Source organism: Pteropus alecto, unplaced genomic scaffold (assembly GCF_000325575.1).
Source record: "Pteropus alecto unplaced genomic scaffold, ASM32557v1 scaffold117, whole genome shotgun sequence".
Taxonomy (NCBI): domain Eukaryota; kingdom Metazoa; phylum Chordata; class Mammalia; order Chiroptera; family Pteropodidae; genus Pteropus; species Pteropus alecto.
In genome coordinates this window covers 1,451,474-1,473,563 of record NW_006440642.1, presented here as the reverse complement: position 1 = coordinate 1,473,563, position 22,090 = coordinate 1,451,474, and the positions used below count along the sequence as shown (strand labels likewise).

Here is a 22,090-nt window from a genome sequence, read left to right as displayed (position 1 = left end):
ATCGCTTTCAGCCAGGGGTTCGGTTCAGTCTCACGTTCCCAACTGGGACAGGGTTGTGGCAAGAGGCTGGGGGTGCATCTCTGTCAAGCCAGTATTTCCTCAGCTGCCCTAATAAAACATTGCAAGGCAGCTTCCACATGACGTATGCTCACCAAGCAAAAGTACAGCTTTCTACTACTGTGTAGAAGTCTGCCTTGTCACTTTGTAGGCACATTGCATCACGTATTAGGGTGATGAGTCCAGGGCCACCATGGGGCTGCCAGAAATGCCTGGACTGCTGTCAGGAGTACTCATGGGCTCTGGTTCTTATCCTGCTTCCATTTCATCCTGGGCAAGCTGCTTTTCCTTGTCTAGGACTTAGTTCATTCTTTTGTATGATGGGTATGTGGCTGGAATGTCAAAGAGGCTAGATAGCTAATGAGGGGGAAATGGAGCAGTCCCACTCTGGAGGGCATGACCCAGGGGTAGTGGGGGACGAGAGCAAGGAGGGAGCTGTGTAAGCCTGGACCATAGTCTTGGAGGCCTGGCAGGACTGCAGCTGTCTGGAACAACAGGGCCCCAGGAAGGTGCAAGGCTTGTCTTAGAGGAAAACACTTGGGACCTTTAACCCAGAACAATTCTTTTATTCAAAAACTGCTGGTATGTGAATTTTCTTCCCTCAGCAGGCTAGAAAACCATCTCTGATGGGAACTGCACAGTCTCTATGGGGCGAGTCCAGCTGGTGGGCAGTTAGGATGGGCAACAATGGAGATACCTAGCCGAAGGCCCTGTTCTATATCTTACTGGGAAGGAGGGTTGGGGAGAGAAGAGAGAGGAATAAATGCGAGGCCAGAAACCCCAGAGGGGCCCTGGTACTGGCCTGGTGAATGAAGATTAAAGCCAGCCCAGATGCAGCCTTGGGCAGCTTGCTCTGATTCATGCTGCCCCCTGTTGGCTGCTGCCACTGCTGCCTTCTCCCTTCCGATTCTAACTACTATAATGTCCGTCTGGTCCCTGTCCTATGCCATCAGAGGCCTGAAAGCCCTGCTGCCCAGGAGTCAGAATTCTGGTGCCTCTACTTGGGTATGTCCTTCATTGTGAGGACATGTGGGACACCCAGATGAGGCTGTCCTACCTTACAATTGAGATTACCTGGAACCCAACTTGGTAAGCTATAGCTCAACTAAGGTCATAACAAAGTTCTTGCTCTGGAGACAGGTCTGCGGGGTCAAGTCTAACTGCACCTGATGTCTCATGGGGACGAGGGTCCTCTGCTTCCCTGACCAGGACCAGGAGCTTCCTACATCCCTTCTGCTGAGGCAGGAAGGGGCTTGGCCCAGCCAGGGTGTTCCTGACAGGGTGGGCCATGTGCCCTCCGAAAGCCCTGGTGGCCCAACCTTTAAGTCTTCCTATGTCAGTCCCTGGGGTTGGTCAGATCAGCCATGTGCCTTCAGATGAATGTGGTGGCAGGTCACACACGCCTGTGAAAGTGAGATCCTTGGAGTGAGGGGCCTGTGGCTCATAGCACTTCTGTGTTCCCAATAAAGAGGCCTGCCCCTTTGACACTCCAGCCAAGTAGCTCTCCAGGGTCTTGAGCAGCCGCCGTGGGCTCTTCTTGGCCAGCAATTCCACGTCTGGAATAGAGCATTGGGGTACAGAAGGCTCGAGTGGGCTTTGGGCTGCAGAACAGTCGGGGCCCAGCAGCTCTAGGAAGTACCCCCAGCCCAGAGCCTATGGAGAGAAGGTAAAGGAGTCTTCTTAGATGTAGAGCACACCAGAGAGGGAGATCAAGGAACCAGACAGAGCCACAGGGAGCCCACACTTTACCCTGTCCAGGACTGCTGGAATTTTGAATAGAGTTCAACTGCTGGACCCAGCTTTCAACTCAGAAAATAATATCACCATAGGTATAATGCCAGAAAGGGAGGAGAGGGGTGGCGGAGAAAGGGACTACCAGGCTCCAGAGGCTGGGCGGGAAGGGAACTGCAGCCCAAACCAGTCTGGAACCACCCTGAGGTCCCTGAGCCTGGGAATACCAGTTTAGGAGCTAGGCCTCCCCAGAAGAAAGAGCATACCTTTGAGGACAAAGCCTGAGTCTGAGATGGTCTTCTGCTGTGTCCTCCAGATGTGGGCGAGGTGGAGGAAAGTGGCGGCATAGAAGCTGTTCACCACTGGGATCACCTTCTGCTGCCGATTACACTCCCTGCAGGACAAGGGAGGTGACCTGCTCAGCAGCAGACAGAGGTTGACACCTGGGTGACCCCCCACTCCTCCAGGGAAGCCATTCCCCAAGCGGCCATCACATCTGAGGTCAGGGTTGGGGAGGAGAGATGGGCTGGGAGACTGGTGAACGGGGACTTTGCCTAGGCTCCCCAGGAGCCAGCAGGTGAGGATGAAAGCTGGGGAGAATGCAGCAGGGATGGGAGGGAACCAGCCTCTGCTGGGCCACTCAGTGTGGGGTGAGCAGTGTGGGGACTCACCTGGAGAGACACTCCTCCCTCAAGGCCTGGATTGCAATGCGAGTGATATTCACAGACATCAAACAGAAGGGGAATTGCTGGAATGGAAGTGGCACCAGGTCAGTGGCCACCCAGGCCATGCCTTTTGTGTCTCCCATCTTCTACAACCTAGCCTGGCCTGCAGGCGGTAACAGTAGCTATAGCCCAGAGGCAGCAGCCAATATTACGGATGCTTACATTTAATTTTCACAGTGATCTTTTTCCCATCTTACAGTTGAGGACCTTACAGATCAGTGACCTTAAATAACTTTCCTAAGGCAGTGGAACCAGGATTCCAGCGGAGGTTAATTCACTCCAAAACTGGTATGCATAACTCGTGCTAGTTCTCTCGCCTCTTCAGCATCTGACCCATTAACTCCCCTTGGCCTTCATCAGACTCACCTGTATGCCACCCATGGACCACATCACTCCTTGGGATTAGGATGATCACAAGGGAAATAAGGCCCAGTTATCTAACAAACTCCCTTTCTGGTTATCTGACTGCTCATAAGCACTTCATCTCAAAGCAGAGAAGGTGCAAGTAGGCGGGAAGTCCACCTTGACTTGTTGGCACACCCCACCTCTCAGCAACATGGAGCCTGAGAACCAGCAGTGGAGGTTGAGAACAAGCTCCTAAGAGAGGGCAGCGTGGAGGCCAGCTGGGGCACTTCACCAGGATGGGCCTCAGAACCCCCTGGGATCCACGCCAAAGCTTTACTTTTGGAGGAGCAAATTCCTTCCTATTTGATAACAAAAAGAATACCAAGCAAATGAAAAGAGGCTTTTTCCAGGGAGTTTACAAGTATCACATGCTAATTTCCACTGTGGCACATACACAAGGACACCCACTGACAGGGACACACAGATGAATGCATTCTTTATTAGTTTAAAACAAGAGCCAAAGTCGGGCTCTTGCCTGAAGAGGGAAGCTCTATTACATTATGATGTAGACCTGTGCTGTCCAGTAAGGTAGCAACTAGCCGCATGTACCTATTTAAATTTAATTAAAAAGTAAATAAAATTTAAAATTCAACTCCCTAGTCATCCTAACAATATTTCAGGCACTCAATAGCTACATGGGCTCAGTAGCTACTGTATCGGGCAGTGCAGGTCTAAAACATCTTGGCCACTGGAGAAAATTCTATTTGACAGCACTGAACTGTGGAGGGCCTTTTTCTCAAGGTCTTTCACGACACTTGGATTCCAAATCTTGGCCTTGCCACCTGCTAGCTGTGTGTCCTTAGTAAGGCAGTCCAAATTCTGTGAGACTCAGCTTTCTTCTCTTTCAAAACCAAAAAGGAAATAAACTTTGAGTGCTGTGCAGAAAAGAGTGAGCACAACAGGCCTGAGACTGCTGCCTGGAGAAAGACCTGCTTACAAGGTTAGCCCTTGGCGAGCACCTGGGAACGTATGGAGTCCCACCATTCCCTCGGGATAACTTACTGTGCCTACACCCTCTGTGCAAATAATATGGTTTACGCTGAACACCTGCTTTCTCTCTGTGATTCTGGAATTTTGGTACGTGCTAGACACATGGGGTCTACATGACCAGCCCGCAATAAAAACCTTGGGTACTGAATCTATAATGAGCCCCCTGGTTGGCACCATTTCACGTGCTGCACAATTTGATGCTGGAGGAATTAAGTGTGTCCTATGTGATTCCACTGGGAGAGGATTCTTGGAAGCCTGCACCTGGTTTCCTATGGATTTTGTTCCCCGCACTTCTTCCCTTTGCTGATTTTGCTTTGGCTGTACTAAATCACAGCTATACGACCATATGCCAAGTCTCGTTAGTCTTCCCAGTGAATCATAGAACTTGGGGGGTTCTTGGGGACCCCGATGCAAGTGCCATACTGGGCAGAGTCCAGACACTAATCATTACAGAAACTCTATGAGATAGATTTTATTATCCACACTTTACATTTTCTGTTATCTCATAATCTGCCTCACAGGGTTGCTCTGAGGAGTAATTTAGATCACATATACAAAACAGTAAGCACGGTGTCAGCCTAAATAGGTGCTAACAAACATTTACAATTATTATCTTTGCCTCAGTGTGTGTGGCTGAGGTCAGAACCAATGCATTTGTATCTTCATGTATTGCCTATTTAATTATCACATGTATCTACATAATATGGCTCCTTCCCTTGATTTTTTTCAGTCTAAAAATAAATATGGGAACAAGAATATGGTAGCAATATAATTAACAGAGGATTTAAACCTAGTGTTCATTCACTCTTGGGAACATTCTTATAAAACCCACTTATTAAAAAGCAGTGAAAAACTAGAATTTAGATCTAAATGTCTCCTTTCCTTCAGCAGTTCCCTTGGACCTGAAAAGTGTCCCTTTGAGCTAAAATACTATGCTGAGGCTGTGTTAAGGGAACTGACTAAAAGCAGAAGAAATAAGATCTGGACACTTTTGAGTTTTCATTTAAAATTTCATTTCTCTTCAGGCCTCATATTTGGGCTTAAATACCTCCAAATACTGAAGCAGGAAGACCAGATTGTCTTTGGTGGCTGCTGCTAACATGGCTCCACTTCTGGAGATTCCAGTTCAGTAGTTCAGGGGACAGTCCTGAGCATCCACATCCCCCCAGGAGACTCTGAAGTGTGTTTGCTGGTAAGGAGCCTGTCACTAGCTAGCTGTCAGGAGATGTGGGTCCCAGTCCCGGCTTCACTTAACGAGCCACCCAGCTTTGCACAGAAACACTTTACCTCTCTGATCCTTTCATTCCTTCACCTTATAAAGGAGATTTATAAGGATCATCTCTGCCCTACCTCTTTGCAGGCTTGTCACGTTGATGGAATGAAATAATGGATGGAAATTGCATGGAAAGCTATACAAATTGTTGGACATGAGTAAATATTAGTATAAGGCGCTTCCGTGCTTGCCAGCAGTTAGCCTGATGTGGCCTGCCTCTCTTGGCTGCAGCACTCCTCAGGACAGCGTGGGCTAAGCGGTTCTACGCTGCTGGGGTTCATGGGCATCCTGGGGTCCCTCTAGAGGTTGTAGTTTTTGGCCAATTTCTCTTTAGCAGGATGTACCACAGATACCTGAAACTTTAGCTCTCCCCTTCAGAGAGAAACAGGGCTGGCTGCTGGTAAGACTGTGTCCCCCAACTGTTACTTCAATCTCAGACATGCCTCCTGGAAAACTGTGTGCTCAAGATTCATAAGCATTTGAGTTCATGTTTTACTTTAAAACCTTGGAATTACTAATACTTCAAGGATTTATAAAGCTGGAAGAGACATTAGAATTATTTAGGCCAAACCCCTTATTTCATGAAAGAGCAAACTGAGACCCAGAGACTTGCCTCAAATCATAGCTAAATAATAATACTGCAGATGAAACTAGCATCTAGCTTCCTGACACTTACATCAGCCCTCTTATTTTACTAAGCTACTCTTCCTTCATATTTTCTGACATTCATATTGTGAAGTAAATATAAAAATCTCCAGTAAATTCCACCAAGGCCAGCAGTTGAAGGGATAAGAAACAGATTGGTCAAAGTGGTCAGTCAAAGATCAAGTACCCTGTATTTCCTCATCTTGCTGTTCCCTCTGCCTGGGACCCTCCTCCCTCAGATATTTGCATGGTTTGTGCCCTCACTTCATTCCAGCCTGTTCTTGAAAACAAATGAGGGATTCTGAGTTGGCAATAACCCTCTACCCTGGCTTTCATATTTCTTCAGGAAGGTCTTACAAGTCTTCATAAATCACAAGAAGGGAGAAACTGAGATCAGAGATGATTTGTAGGAAATCATTAGTTGTGGGACCTTGGGCAAGCCATTTCCCCTCTCTGGGTCTCCATTTCCCAATCTCTAAAATGAGGGCCCGATCAGTGATTGCTGAGCTACTTCTCAACCTCTGGGAGTCTGTTACAACAAAGCAGTGTTGCTTCAACAGACTGCATCATTACATAAGCTAACTGGTACAGTTCTTGAACTTGACCCAGACATACTACCCTGAATCATAAAGATCACAGAATATGCCTATTCTCAACCTGTGGAGTCCTGATATATCTCAAGACCAGACACTCACGAAGTCCCACTCTTGCCTCCTCCAGTGCTTCCTGGAATAGACAGGCATATGTGAAGCCTTAAGATTTAATGACTGTTTTTCCCCAAAAGATAGAGATATTCAGTAAATGTTAGAAATGAAAAACTGCCCAGGTGGCAGGAACTGTATGATTATTTGTTTTGTACTCAGAAAGTTTTGGATTCAAGAGATTTACTGTACTAATGTGTGTGTGTATGTGTGTGTGCACAGCACACACAAATATGTATTTAACTGATTTTAAAAACATAAGATGCATTTTATATAAGATGTATTATATATAAGATACATAAAATGTATTTTTACTCATGGAAATCAAAAGTTACTTTGATAAGTAACACTCACTGAATAACTAATGTGCTTGGCTCTTTACATAGTTTATCTTCAATCTAGAGTAATTCTATAGGGTTGAATGATGTCCGCATGTCACAGAGGAAAAAACTGAGGTCCTGAGAATTAAGGATATAACGTGACCAACAACACTGTTATTGCAACAGTCTGTTTTTGCAACTCAAGATTGCCCAACTTCAACCCTCTAAGGTAAAATGATCTGATGAAAATGCTGTAGGTCTGACCTTTAGCCACTCATTCTCGGGCTCCTCTCTCAGGCAGAATCAAAGTGCACCCACCTTCCTGTTCTCTGTGCAGGGCTACTGAGACCTCTTCCTATCAGAGTTGGGAGTGAACCAGTGACATATACATATATAACAAGCTCTGGCCACTGACAGGGGCTTAGACACAGTGAGATCTTAATAGCAGTGAGAACACTGAGTGCTCAGATCTTGGTTTCTAAATATCATTCTCCAATTAAAGGAACAAGAGCTCCTTGGAGAAGTGGTTGAGTTCAGGGCTGGAAAATACAAGATGAGCCTAGATGATCTTTTGGTGTTTAGAAAGTTAAAAAGTGCTCAAAAAATGGATAGGGCATGTTGAAAGGGCACAGTTGCCAACCTGAAAGAATTCTTAAAATAGCCAAAGATGGAACAATTTGAACGACAAAATAAATAATGATAGTGTTGGGTTATAACTCATAGAATAAAATAAATATCTATGAGTCCACACAGATGTAAAAACAATAAATAAAAACAAGAGAACAGATTATTCTTTCTTACAAAATTTATTAATTCTTACAGAATTAATAAATGTAGGAAGAAGGAGGAAAACAGAAAATCGCCATTGGAACAGTTTGAGAAGGAACAGGATATTTACATAGTTTCAAAGTATCTTCCTTGAGATAGTTATTAATTTCAAAGGGAGAAACAGTAACTTTACAGTGGAGAAACCAACAGACATCACCTTAACCATGTAACCACGTAACCATGTGTTCAAGGTTAGCCACACCAGTAGTAAGACATGTTGACATTACGTGTTTCCAATATGAGGCACAGAGAAGGGCACATCATTTCTGTGTTCTGACCAAAAACGCATAACCTCAATCTAACATTTATATGACAAACAGAACTCTTCAACTTGCTCTTTCCTTTCCACTGCAGTTGATGGCCATTCTATCTTTCTAGTTGCTCAGACTAAAAATCATCATAGACTCCTTCTTCTTATACCCATATCTAATCCATTAGAAAAATATGTTGGCTCTAGTCTCCTAAGCCCATACACTCAAGAGTCTACATCCGGCATCTGACCACTTCATACCATCTCCTCTGAAAACACCCTGCTCCAAACCACCATCATCTCTAACTTGATAATAAAACCCTAGACTATTCTCAACCTGGTGGCTGGTAGGATCCATTAAAAAATTTCAAGCTGGATCACGTACTCCAGGCTGCTGAAAACCATCATTTCACTCAGAGTAAAATCAAAAGTCCTTATCATAGCCTACCAGACACTATGTCATCTGGTCCTATTACTCTATAACCTCTTTTCCTACTGCCCTCCTATCCTCCCATCCTCCTCCTGCACCAGCTGGCTTCCTGCCAGAAACAGGTCCTGAGAAGGTGCTGTAGCTGCTCCTTCTGCATGGAATGCTCGTCCCCCAGATATCAGCTTGGCTAACATCTTTCTCTCTTTAAGGCCTTATTTAAGTCTCAGCCTCTCATGAGAACTACCTTGACCCAACCCATAAATACTGTAACTCCCTCCCCACATTTTCCTAACCTTACCCCACTTGTTCTTTTACCTTAGCACTTATCATTTTCTAACATATTCTATAATTTATGTATCTATTGTGCTTACTGTCTTGTCTTCTCTGCTAGAAGGATCTTTGTTTTGCTCATTGATGTATCTCAAGTACCCCAAACAATAAGTACCACAGGGAATGCTGAATAAATATTTGTTTAGTGAATGAATTCCAGGTCTCATGAACCTGGGATAGATGAATGTCAAAGACAGGCAAATTTGTTTTCTAAAATGGAGGGACTACCACCATTTACTACCTGGGAAAAACACCAAAGCCAACTCCAGAGAGCAGGCTTGGGCAGAGACTGAGGGCTACAAAAGCCACTTCTGGCCTACCAGTAAATCTACGTGTCACCTGACCATCAGAGGCACGCCTTCCCCTTTGGGTGACACAAGGCTGACTCTCCTCCTTCAGGGTCAGGGACCTCCTCAGAGAGGGTGGTGAGGCAAAACACTAACACCACAGTTGTAGCTGGTGCTCGTGTACATAATCTCAATGAATTTTCCCAACCATCCAGCTTCAAGTTTCCACAATTTCCATTCTACAGATGAGGAAGCCAAGACCCTCAGGAGTTGAGGCAATGCTTGAGACACACGCTAATGAGTAGTGGAGCTCAGATTCCAGTGCTGACAGGGGAAGACCATTCCTGGTTTGCCTCAGCTGTCCTGAGAGCCCTCAGCCATTACAGATTATCTACCCGTGAGGCCCGCCTAGCCACTCAGAAGAGCCCTGTACCCAGGTCCTAGCTCCACTGCCCTCTTTGCTGGCTTCCCACCAAAGCCCCACCTGGATATGGTGACGGGACAGACGGAAAATCTCCTGGGCCATCAGCAAGGTTTTGGAGTCCATCACCAGGTACAACAGATGCAGGAGGGCAAGGAAGCCTGCTCCTCTCAGGTCTGTCGCTGGATTTGCTCCTATAACAGAAACCGTGAGAAAACTGAGGGTGACAGGGAACAATACGTAATGAAATCCCTGCTCCTGTGAGCTTCAACAACTTGGTTACAGGCCAAATGGAGAGGCTATACTTCCTTTGAGTGTCATAAGGTAGCTCTTGGCTCTGTCAGGGAAGTCAGAAAAGTGGGGGGCTGGGACTGTTATCCCTTCCCGGTGCTAAGAAGCCCCTCATCTCCTCTGGTGGTGTCAGTAGAGGTAAAGTGGTTGTCAGTGGAGGCTACATGAGAACAGTAACGAGGCACCCCTGCCCCTCCCAGCCAGTGGTATTAGTAGAGGCCAAGCAGGGTATCAGGGTTTCCACCTCCACCTGGCGGTATCAGGGTTTCCACCTCCACCTGGCAGTAACAGGGTGACCCTTCCCTTCCTCCAATGGCTCAATGTTAGAGGAGGCTTGCTAAATAAAAGATTTAAAAAAGATCCAGCATGTCATTGCATAATATCCAACATGCCCTGGACACAATAAAAAAGTTGCTCGTTACATCAAGAACTAGGAAAGTCTCAATTTGAATGAGAAAAGACAATCAGCAGATAGCAACATTGACAACACAGAGATTGAAATTATCTGATAGGGATTTTAAAATAGCTGTTGTAGGCAGATAATGGCCTCTCCAAAGATTTCCCCAAAACATATGACTGCATAATGTTGCATGCCAAGGGGGAATTAAAAGTGCAGGTAGAATTAAGGTTGTTAATAAGCAGATAGGAAAATTATCCTGGATTATCTGTGTGGACCCAATATAAAAATTGAAAGAGGGTGGCAGAAACACAGAGTCAGAAAGAGATGTGAAAACAGAATCAGGCTCAGAAAGATGCTATGGAGGAGGAGAAATGCAGGTAGCCTCTAGAAGGTGAAAAAATAAGTAAACCGATTCTGTCCTAGAGCCTCCAAAAAAGAATGCAGCCCTGTTGCCACCTTGATCTTACCCCAGTGAGATCTAGTTTAGACTTCTGAATGACAGAACTAGAAGATAATAAATTTGTGTTGTTATAGCCACTCAATTTGTGGTAATTTGTTGCAGCAATGTGTCATCATGATAATGTCTTTGATAAGCCATTACCAACAAACTTAGAAAAAATAAAGAAACATAAAAGTTTCAGTAGAGAAATATCAGATATAAGGAACTGAATAAAAACTTTAGAACTGAAAAACATAGTAACTAAAATTAAAAACTCACTGGAAGGGGAAATGAAGCCATTCTCAGACAAAGGAAAACTAAGAGAATTTATCACCAGTGGACCTACCTTAGAAAACGGCTAAAGGAAGTTCTTAAAACAGAAAGAAAATGATGAAAGAAGGAATATCAGAAAGGAAAACATAATAGTGGAAATAGCAAATATATGGGTAAACACAATAGACTTTGTTTCTCTTGAGTTTTAAAAATTGCTTAATGGTTGAAACAAAAATCCTAACACTCGTGATTTTCAATATACATAGAGAAAATATTTAAGACAATTATAATATAGCTGAGGGAGGGTAAAGGGACTTAAAGCACATTGTCCATACCAATAGACTATCAATTATGGATATACGAAGTTTCCTTTTTATATTAAAATATTTTCTTATTCTACAAAATATAATTTGATATGATTTTGAAAAAGAGCACAATTCAAAACCAGGTGTAATCATTTTCACTCAAAAAATAAAATATAAAAAAAAAATTTTTCATCAATATTAATGGAAAAGAGGAAAAAGAAAAACTAGATTCCTAATCACATCACTCCAATGCTTTCCATCTCACTTAGAGTAAATGTTTTACAATGGCCTGCAAAGCCACAAATGAACTGTTCTCCTTTCGCTCTCTTCTCCACTTCAGCTATACTATTTCTGAGTTAAGCATCCTTCACTTCAGGGCCTTTGCACATGCTCCAGTCTCTCTTCCTGAAATGCTTTCCCTCAGATATCCTGTCTCATAGTTCTGGCATGACAGGAAGAGGAGAATCTGGGCTCTCACTCTAACCGTGGAATCATGTCCAGGGAAAGAAGACGAACCATTCCTCTTACCCTGAAAGCCCAGATCTTCCCAGTGATCTCCGTAGAGGGCACAGTCAAACTTGGAGCCAGTCAGCTTCTTGTAGATGGTCTGGAGTACTCGGCCATGCAGTGGGTCTTGGCTATCCAGGCCACCTGCCCCAAAACACACCATGCTCTCTATTGGATTGCCTCTCAGAGAATGGTACAGTGAAGGTAGATCCAGACTATGTTCAAGACATCCTGTTCCCCCATAATTTTACCCCTTGGCTCCTACTCCTTATCCCAACATGGGAAATGCAAGACCCTTGGGTTAGTCTTAGTAACAGGGTGGGTGAACAGTGCTCTGCCTGACCTCATATGCAGTGCTTGCTTTGTGGCGGCAACCACGCACTCACACTGAGCAATGGTCAGGACCAAATCCCTTTCTTCACGGAGTCCGTGGTGAAGCTTTGGAGGCCCGAAGAGGCAGTGCCGGAGGGCAGCAAGCCCAGTTCTTCGAATTGTGGGCTGGATTCTTTTCTTGGGAGAAAAATGCAGGTAATGAATGCTGGGTTCACCTGCTTTAATGAACTTATGATCAGGCTCAGTACAGGGACTGTTCTTACAGAAAGAAGTAGTTCCCCAAGTTAAGTGGCTGGTCTCTGGGCAAGGAAAAGGGGGCGGAAGCTGTGAAGCATCTGTGGAATCTATGGACACAGGCTCTTCTAGTTCCCAGGTGTTTTGTAAAGAGAAAGATGTCCCCAAGCATAGGCATTATCCATCAGCTGTCTACATTTGGTCCCATTAGCTATTCCACTGAGAGCCTAGGAGATTAGAGATGGCTGAGTGTAGGGACTGCCCCTTGTGGTCTGACAAATATCAGACCGTGTTTCCCAGAAAGGCTGCTTCTACGCAGCCTTTGTATGTCTATGTCTTTCTGTAAAGGACATAATTTATAAAGGCTAGTAGCACTCTCAACTTCCAGGATGAGACACAGACAGTGGGGATGGGAGTTTAATGGAGACTTTTTGGGCGCTAGACAGCTGTGTGGGGTAGCTAGAGCCTTCCATCCATACTGACTTCTCACTGCTCAAGGCCATTGCCAGAGGTCTTAGAATATACTGATTTGGGTAGCTTCTGGCAACCTGATTCCTGTCTTTTCAAGCTTTCTTGAGCCAGGCTTTAGGTGTTAGATCTGAAATCACATTCCTCGAAACTTAATACTGGTCACTCAAGATGCCCCAAATAGGTTGCTAGCTTTTATTCTCCGCAATATTTATTTTTTTTCCAGACCTACATATTTTTTAAATTCCCAGATGGCTCTGGCACCTTGAGGGAATGGAAGATTTTCCCAAATTAGCCATGAATTATTCTGCTCTCTGGACAGGCTGCCTTACTTCCCCAAGGAACTACTTAGCATTTGATTCCAGACCCTCCATTCCTAAGAAGGAAGAGAAAGGCCACCAGGGCCCTGAAAGGCCACAATCCCAGAAAGGCCACCAGTACCCTGCACAAACACACGGGTCTTTGGCGACCTATGACTCCGTGCCCCAAGATTTCTTGGGTGAGATAGGGCCCTCAACTGGAAGCTTCCATCTTGCTTGCCCAGTGCCCTTCCCTGCTGGGATAGAAACCTGGTTCCTGGGAAGGTGCTTTGCTTGAGATCCCAAACCTCCCTACTGTCATACCTTGAAGGAGGAGAGGTCCACAGTCTGGAAATGCTGCAGCGCCTCACCAAAGGAGATTAGCTGCACAGGCTGGTCTGAGCTGGCTTGGCTCCCTGTGGTGAGAAGGAAGGCACCCTGGGATTAACAGTAGTTACTGTGTCAGCAAACATTTCCCGAGGGCCTTTCTCACTTCTAAGCCTAGAACTGGCTTCCAGCTGTAAACATCAGACACCCTAAATGATGACCAACCCTATTTCAAGGAAGTGGCATCACTTGCTGGGCCAACGCTCTTTTCAGACTAGGCTTTTCAGAAGCTTGCTAGACTGACCTCTGCAGTGAGTAGGGACAGACCTGGCCCTAAGGGGCTCCTTAAATTCCACTCATCTGTGAGGGGGCAAGTCATTGCTTAGAGTAGGCACTCATGCAGGAGGGTGCCACAGGTTTGCCTAGTGGTCTTTCCTAATTTCTACTTTGCCCTTTCTCACACCCTCTCCATCCTTTGTGACAGTCCATAAGGAATTAACTTATCAGTTAGCAATACAGGTGATAGCTGATACAGTCCACTGGAACATCTCTCCAGGAGCTCAAGTGGGGCTCAGGCTGGATATGGGTCCTAGTTCTGCTTTCCCACCGCTCTCAGAAAGGGATGTTAGATCATTATTACCAAGCCCTCAGGGGCTTCCAGCAGATGGCTTCAGTTCTCACCTTTAGGGATTTCTTTGTACAGTAAACAACCTGCTCATCCTTATGCAGGGGCCCTGGCTGCCTGCCTCCATCCTTCTGCCTAACCTCATCACCCTAGAGAAGCTAACCCTGACCAAGGTCCTCCCTGTCTTCTCTCAGGGCTGGGTGGATGGCGGCCCTTTCTCCATGGCATTTACTCCCATTTCCTTCAGAAGGTCACCATCTTTGGATCCGAAAGAGATTTTATTCTATGTCACACAGTTAAAATCAGAACACACCTAATCCTAGAGTCAGGGAAACGTTAGCCTCACATGTGGACGGTGTCTTACTAGCAGCTTGTTGTAAGGAGATAGTGCCATTCTTGCAGTTACCTGTCTCTGGCTGGATGTTATCCACAGCTTCCCATTCTTCTTGGGCTCTGAGCACCTCTGTGCTCGTAACTGCAACAGCGAGAAAAGATGCCCCCCTGAGACCTCGGTGTCTGGATCACTGCCAGCCCCAGCTTTATCTGCCTGCCTTGGGTCTTGTTGCCCTCAGATACCCATTTTGCACGGCTGCCAGAGCTCTGCTGGGAGCTCTGACTTGGGCTCCACCCAGGATCCAAGGGACTTGAAGGGGACCTTACCACTTGGCACCCATCCATTAGTTTCTGTTGTCAGGGCCCAGAGGATGCTGTGGTTCTTCAATTCTGAGATCTGTAGGAGCAGTGATCTTTAGTGTGAGGGTAGAATTCATGTCCCCCATACACACAAACACATCCTACCACTGTACTGAATGTCCTTGAAACTGCAGGCCAGAAGGATCTATTCTACTCAGATGGGTTGATTAAAGTCCATCTTAAAGAGAGGCACCTGGAGAACTCCAACTATGATGTAGAAGTTGGGTGATGTGGGGACCACATCCTATGTCCTCCTTGAATAGTAAACAAACAAAAATTCACACAACTCAATTAAGACTGTGGTGTGTCTCTAGTACTCCTGCTGCACTTTATATTCTGCTTCACTACAGCAATCATCTTAATAGATAGAGGTTGTTTGCTTGTTTGTACCCCACACCCTTTCCCCTGAGGATGAGCTCTCGGAGGGCAGGGTCTATGCCATCCTGTGTCACGGTTCCTAGCACCACATGGTAGCATGCAACACAAGCTTGCAATGGCAGGAGATACTAAGGTGCAGGCGACACGTACAGGAATTCCTCTGAAAGCCAGAAGAGCACCGCTGTCCTTGCCATACGGTGAAGAGTACCCAGCAGACATATTTTCAACCTGTAAGACAAATCAGAGTCAATCTCCCAGGCACATGTCAGTCTCCAAAGGCAACAGCTCAAATGTCACACCTTTTCCTAGTATCACACACACAAAATCTGGTTTTAAGAACTGGAAAAAGCTTAATGTTATCTCAAAAACTCTTACACAGATTTCCTGGCTCCATTAAAGGTCTCAGGGCTCTGAGTAAGTAAAGTTCAGAGAGGTGGTTCCTCACTTTTGGCCCTTCTGCTCAGCCAAATCTTTCCCTTAGTAGAGCTTTAAAAAAAAACCCATCTGACCAACTTTTTGCAACTCACATCACCAAAACAGGGCTAATTTTCTTAATATATTTAGGAAAAAGAAAAAAAAAAAAGTCCTACAAATCAGTAAGGAAAAAAAAAAACCCAGTTGAAAAACAGGCATAGATATGGACAGTTTACACAAAAGGAAACACAAATAGTTCTTAAACATATGAAAAAATGCTTAACCTTACTCTTGATAAGACAAATATCAAATAAAACTACTCTGAGATAGTATTTTTCACTTAGCATATTATCAAAGACCAAAAGTTTGATAACACACTGTTTTGGCTAGAGTGTTAAGTTTTATAGCAGGTTGGAGAGTAAATTGTTACCACTTCTATTGTTTGGCAACACCTGACAAAATCACACCTGCTCTGCACATTTTGGGCCTACAATTGCATTCTAGGATTCATCTAACAGATATACTCATCTATATGCAAAATAAAATGCTTACAGTGTCATTCATAGTGGCACTGTTTGTTATCACAAAAGGGTAGAAAAACCCTAAATGTCTACCAACGAACTAATTAAACAAATGAAAGTATATCCACTCAATGAGATCCTATATAGCCATAAAGAATAAAAAAATGTTTTATGGACAATATGAAACAGTCTTCATGATATAGTGTGTGGGAAAGCAAAGGGCCAAGTATGTACACTATTTTACCATTTATGTTTTTTAAAAAACATAAACATATTTGCTTGTCTCTGTAGAGATTATTTCCAGAATTATACCCAAGAAGTAGTAACGTTGCCTCCAACAGGAAAACTGGATAGCTAGGGGACAAGGGTAGAAGGTAATTTTTTTTCACTATGTGTACACCCTCTGTACTTTTGGGATTTGAACCATGAGAATATATCATTTTCTGTAAAATAAAATATTTAAAAAATGATCGAAAGAAAATAACTAATAAAGGAATCACTGCTTATGTCAAGGCCCTGGAATCCTAGATTATCTCATTACTCTAATCCCTCCTATATATTTTTGCCAATTAATAGTCCTTAAACTTTGATTTCTTTATGCTTGGGACACAAGAATGGACATCTAAACATACCATACCTGAGCCAACTCCTCCATAACTGGATGCCTAAGCACTAGTATTTCCCATCTTAATCCAATGAACACACTTTCTGCAGTTCCTCTCACCTCCATCCCTTGAGTCATGTCGTTTTCCTCCAGAATACAAACCCGGCTCCAACTTCTCTGAGTCCTCTATTCCTTTCAAGATCAGTTCCATCTCCTCAAGGTGGCCTATCTTATCAACTGGGCCTACAATGGTCTCTTGCTTCTCTAAGGTCTCATAGCCCTCCTGTATGTAGCATAAGTTCCTATGCAAAGGCCTATCTCTCCAATCAGATTCTGCTGCGTTGAGCGAAGGGACTTTCTTTTACACTTCTTTAATATTTCCCATATTCGTTCACATAGTATTAGGCACAAAGTATGTTCCCAAAAATATCTGGTGATTCATCATGAACAACTTCCTCCAGCAGTCTGTGTACTCTGGATTCATTTCATCCTTCCTTTTCCTCTCTAGCTCAGTCTTCTCCAGTGTCCAAAGGCTTCCCTTTGGAAAAACAGTTCACCTGTCTTAGTACAGTGAAGAAAACATTCCTGAAAGGCTTTGTCCCAACTCCAGCCACTGAATCTTATAGGCTCCATTTAAGACCATTTCTGAGCAAGGTAGTGGGAAAGGTAAGGAACAAAAGGTTAGCTGCCAGGCTTGCACAAAGACAGATCACAGTGAACCAAGATTCCTGAGGATAATCAGGCCAAAGCAATGTTTGACAGAGAAAGGGCCAGTAAGGAACAATCTAAATTGATGAAATACAAACTTTTGGAATAATCTCTCATTGAGGTTCTCCTCCCACCCAAGCAAATCTAAACCCAAATCACATAACCCATTTAGAAAATAAGCTCTCAGGAAAAGCAAATGACGCAGAGGTGAACAGAAGCTTCTAATAGAACAAAGAGAACTTTAATGTGGGTTTTTCCTAAACATTTTCTTAAACATAAAGCTTCAAGTTCTCTTCATATATGCTGTCTCATTACTATCAACGATATATACGAAACCAACACCATTTTTTCCAAACGGAAGTGTTTGCTTACCTGCCCATCTCTTGATTCTTTCTCATTATGGAAAGAGCAAGATTTTTCATTCATGACTCAAAATCATTTGTTCAAGGTAGCTTTGTCCTTTGGCTCAGAAAGATTAATAAGGTCTGAGATTAGAAACTATGGGGAGAGCCAGAGATCCAACTGCTCTATCTCTGCCTTGCTTCTTGGCAGTCATTCAGACTTAGAGCAAGAAAACAGTCCCTATGTGCCATCACCAGGGTGCAGGAGGTTTCTGTGAGTACTGAAAAAAGTCCCTGGGGTCTCTGAAGCCTCGGCCCTGTAAAAATGAACAAACAAACAAACAAACAAACAAAAACTAAAACTAGTTTCATCATTCAGTTATGCCTCTGTTGAGGCTTTAAAAACCTTTAGGCAGCTGTAAATTTACCCTGAATAAATAAGCTGCTTAAGCCAAATGCCTACCTCTTATTACCTGTGACACTGGATGGAAAGAAGGGGACCCTGTAGGAGTCTGAGGGCTGAATTCTCAGTATCCAGAAGGCAGCAGCACCACTATAAGTGGTGGGGTCTGTTTCTGACAATGAAGTTAATGGGCTCTGAGGCAATTTATCAAAGGGGTGAGATTAATGGGTGGCACCTTGGTGGGTGGTCTTAGCTGAAGTGCTTAGGCTTTGCTTAGGTCTCAGATATAGGTTGGGTTGGGGGACTTATACTAGATCTGGCCCCTATGATATGGTAGAAACTAAACATGCAACACAATGCCTAGCCTTCTTCAGTTGTCACCAATATTGTACATGTTGCAGCTGCTTAGTCAGTTTGGCTCAGTCTTTCATTCCACGAGTCTACCTTAGGAAGAGGGCTAGACAGGCTCATACTTCATCATGGTGGAAATGGACATCATGGATACATACAACAAAAATCCAGATCATAATGAGCAGATGGTCTGCACACAACTGACAGTCATACTTCACAGATGACTAAGGAAGGACAGTAGCATTTCTATGAGGTCAGTCCTCCACTGTGAGAATATGATCTGGATTTCCTAAGAACTGGCTGCCAGCAACGAAATGGAATCTTTGTTGAGGGTAAGATGCACTGATTCCTAAAACCAAGAGCAGGAATATCTCCTGGATCTCGGGCTGGACATTTGGCTCCCTGTAATTTATTTTATTTTTTATTTTAATTACTTTTTTAATTATGGTGACATTGGTTAATGAAATCCAGTAAGTTTCAGGTGTACAATTCAACAGTAAGGCATATATATATTGCATTGTGTTCACCGCCCATAGTTAGATTTCTTTCTGTCATCACATATTTGACCCCTTTTACCCCATCTACCCGCTACCTGCCCCCCACGCTCTGGTAACCACTAGTCTACTGTCCATGTTCAATGTAGCTCCCTGTAATTTAGAAAGGATGGCAGTGCCCCTTAGTCATGGCACCTCAGGAACAAGCTCTATGTCCTCTAGGTCCTCAGCATCTACCTCCCTTTTCCTCCCTCCTCTTTGACCTCCCTGACAGCATATGACAAAACACTCACACATCAGCCAACCTTAGGAAGGTGACAGGCAGGTATGTTAACAGTAATTTCAGGAAGGCCCATCTGTTACTGTGCATGAACTGAATCAAGCAGCGTAGAAGCATGAGCAGCTTTATACATCTACTAGTGCCTCTGTTCTGGCTGGAGTACTACTGGGGGCTTCAATAGGGACTGATACTATCTGTATCAGAGAAAGAAAAGAGCAAATACTCTGTCAAAGGAGCAGGTATTTGAAGTTAAGTCACTCCCACCAATATTAGGCAAGTTCCTGATAGCTGGACCTGAGGAGATGGTCTTCCTATAAATATGAAGATGGATCCTTTTCAAATCAAGTATTTATGGTGCATCCATTTTAGGTAAAGAGCTTCATTACAGAGTATAATTTTATAATTGCTTGCTGTAGCTTAAACTCTCTGAGTTGGTATTTAATTTAGACACTGGGTCCATACCTTAAATACAAATGAGCAAATTAAGTATGACAGTTTTCTGATCCTTTCATCAGGCTTGTCATTGGGCCGCTCTCTGTCCCCTCACGGCTCCTACAGAGGGAGGTGCCATGGAGACCCAGCCAGAGACCTGGGGGTGTCAGCAGAGCCCCGTGGCAGGCAACACCATCCCAGGAGGACGTTGCGGCCAAACTATTGGCCAATTTGGGGTACACAGGGTCGAGCGATCGCCAGCTGCCATGCGCATATCTCCAGAGTGTTCTCCATCCAACAACACAGCCAGCCAGCCAGCCAAGGCTGTGTGGGGGTTCCAAACGGAAACGTTCTCACTGCCTGGTGGGGAAAACTGGGCTAAGCAACTTGCCTCAGGTCGTCCAGCGAGTCCACGGCCGAGCCCGAACCGGAACCCAGGTCTCCGGCCTCCCAGTCGGGGTTCTCTCTCAGTCCTCTCAGCCTTGCCTCGCCCCAGGGCCATCGTTTTCCCCCAACATTCCCCCTCCTCAGTACTCCGGGACTCGGCGGCCACGTCCCGAGTTCCCAGAGCTTTCCCACTGCGGTTTTGGGGGTCGGGCTGGCCCCTGCGCATGCGCAGAACTCTCCCGCGCAGCCGCTGCAGTCGAAGAGCGCAGCTCCCAGCAGGCAGTGGAGTCGCCGCGGGGCTTCCAAGTAAGTAGTGAGAGGCGGAGCGTCAAAGTGCGCTGGAGTCTGGGTTTCTGGCCAAAAAGGCCAAGGCTGATCAATGGGCAAAGCTGTTTCCGCCTCCTGGCTGGGCAGGACGAACAAATTGGGCGGAGCCACGGCTATCAGGTTGGGCGGCGACGCCGTGAACCCAGTGCTCGGACCGGCGCCATGTGGCTAACGCTGGTGCTGTTGGCCGTGCTGCTGCTGGCCGTCGTCCACAAAGTTTACCAGGGGCTGTTCGCAAGCGGCTCCCCGAACCCCTTCTCCGAGGACGTCAAACGACCACCCGCGCCCCTGGTGACCGATAAAGATGTCCGGAAGAAGGTTCTCAAACAAGGTCAGCGGAAGGGACCGTGGGGTCCGAAGCTGCGCCAGGACATCCTCCGTGTTTGCGTTCCCTTTCTGGCAAGGCGAGCCGCTGCCGTACCTGGGTCTTAGTTTTCTCTTTGTAAAGTGCTGGGAAGGCTGCCTGCAGGTGGAAGCTCTCCGCTTTAGTGTCCCCCGCCCACGAGAGCCTTTGCCTGGGCAGGCCGCGGAATAGTGGACCCCTGGGCGCAGGCACCTTCCTCGGGTGCCAAGGCCTTGGCAAAGCCAGGGCCAGAGGAAATTTCAGGATTTTCATTGAAAGCTAATCAGCTTTTTTGTTCCACTTCAGTAAATGTGCGTGCTGCATGCAATAGCTCACTGCAGAGCTCTTTTGCACCTTGTTCTTCTTGCCTTTTGCTCAACAAATGTTACTGTTTGTACCCTTAGCAGCTCTGGCTTTCTGTAGTAGTTCGTATCTGTTGGCACACCTGTGACAACTCCCGGCCTTACCAGTGTTGCTACATAGCAACTCCTGCTGTTGGTAAGGGTTTAAGCTCAAACTGACCAAATAGCTTGTGTAAAAATTCTGGTATATAAGCAATGTTGTAAGTGAGCCCACTGCCCAGATCTTCAGAGCTTACTGCTTGGTGTTTAGTTGGACTGGTTTGGGATTTTTCTACAATAATGTGACCGTGGCTACATTAACAAGATGCTATAGACAAGGAGAGATTATTTATCCTTCCACATTTGCTCAGGGGCATGGGATTGCTGCACAGAAATCTCTTCCAACTTGTATAGGAAATTCCATTTCGCCCATTATGTGATTTGCCTGGCTATGCATGGTTCCAACTCAGGTGGTTGAACCCTGGTTCTGAAACTTTGGGAGAGACTCAGCAGGGTCCCTCAGGCTCAGAACTCTCTTCTGTCAACCAGAGTACCTCCACTATCAGCTTTAAAACATATTTTTGATTACTTCTAGGGTTGAAAGAAAGTCCTGCTTTAAGAAAAAATTGGATCCCTTGTTTGATCTCTAGAGTCCCTCTCACTTTAAAATTTTAGAGTGTATGACACGTCTTTGCTACATAGTTCTAAGTGGAAAGACTATTATATTAGTCTGAACTGAGATCAGAGTTTTAGCTAATTTACTGCATAACGATAGCAAATCATTCCTAAAAATGAGATGACTAGTTTAACCTTTTTCAGACCACGTTATGATCTATTAGTGCATCACAGAATCAAGTTAGTGGGTTGCAACTAGCATTTTCAGTGCAGTAGAAGAGATGTCAGAGTGTGCCATACTTAATTCTCATAAGTATTGTGAAACTTGTTTCAAGTGTTTTTATTATATACTTAAATATGTTCTGGGTTATGATATAAAATGTATTTCTCATTATAGATCTTTCTAAAAATGTTTGAAAAGTTAAAAATTTACTAAGTTCTCTTGCAGCTTGAAAAATTCCAAATTTCAGTTCTTCGGGAGTGATCTTTAAAGAACAGACTTTGTGTTGGAAGTGCCCATATGGCACCTCATACTGTCCAGTTTTGTCTTGTTTAGGTGCTGCC

At 44.9% G+C, this 22,090-nt stretch overlaps 2 protein-coding genes across 6 annotated transcripts in view; one reads left to right on the top strand and one right to left on the bottom strand.

Moving 5' to 3' along the window:
* Positions 1-602: 602 nt before the first annotated feature.
* On the bottom strand, positions 603-19,888 carry ELMOD3 (ELMO domain containing 3). Of its 2 annotated transcripts, none has more exons than XM_025050885.1 (12): positions 19,544-19,888; positions 17,585-17,870; positions 15,116-15,193; positions 14,555-14,624; positions 14,301-14,369; positions 13,267-13,358; positions 11,995-12,118; positions 11,630-11,752; positions 9,457-9,587; positions 2,460-2,536; positions 2,055-2,182; positions 603-1,710 (listed from the first exon to the last, which is right to left on the bottom strand). In XM_025050885.1, the coding sequence occupies exons 2-12, from the start codon at positions 17,636-17,638 to the stop codon at positions 1,499-1,501; spliced, it is 1,158 nt and encodes a 385-aa protein (XP_024906653.1). In that variant the 5' UTR covers positions 17,639-17,870; positions 19,544-19,888; the 3' UTR covers positions 603-1,498. The 2 variants fall into 2 exon arrangements, with proteins under 2 accessions (XP_024906653.1, XP_015449330.1); XM_015593844.2 differs by having other exon boundaries at positions 603-1,613; positions 19,544-19,885.
* Positions 19,889-20,066: 178 nt separating this feature from the next.
* Positions 20,067-22,090, top strand: part of RETSAT (retinol saturase) — an 11,102-nt gene continuing 9,078 nt past the window's right edge. The window contains exon 1 of one of the 4 annotated variants that reach the window (XM_025050884.1): positions 20,067-20,206. In XM_025050884.1, the coding sequence (XP_024906652.1) occupies positions 20,125-20,206 (82 nt within the window). In that variant the 5' untranslated portion in view covers positions 20,067-20,124. The other 3 variants (XR_001517392.2, XM_015593842.2, XM_006917687.3) reach the window with 3 other exon arrangements.

Bases quoted from the DNA above. Each gene is read 5' to 3' on its own strand.
- ELMOD3 (XM_025050885.1), bottom strand. From the start codon at position 17,638: ATGAATGAAAAATCTTGCTCTTTCCATAATGAGAAAGAATCAAGAGAT. The intron at 11,753-11,994 runs GTGAGTGCGTGG...GTTTTGGGGCAG, and splicing joins GGTCCTGACCATTGCTCAGT to GTGGCCTGGATAGCCAAGAC. The intron at 2,183-2,459 runs GTGAGTCCCCAC...CTTGTCCTGCAG, and splicing joins AGGGAGGAGTGTCTCTCCAG to GGAGTGTAATCGGCAGCAGA.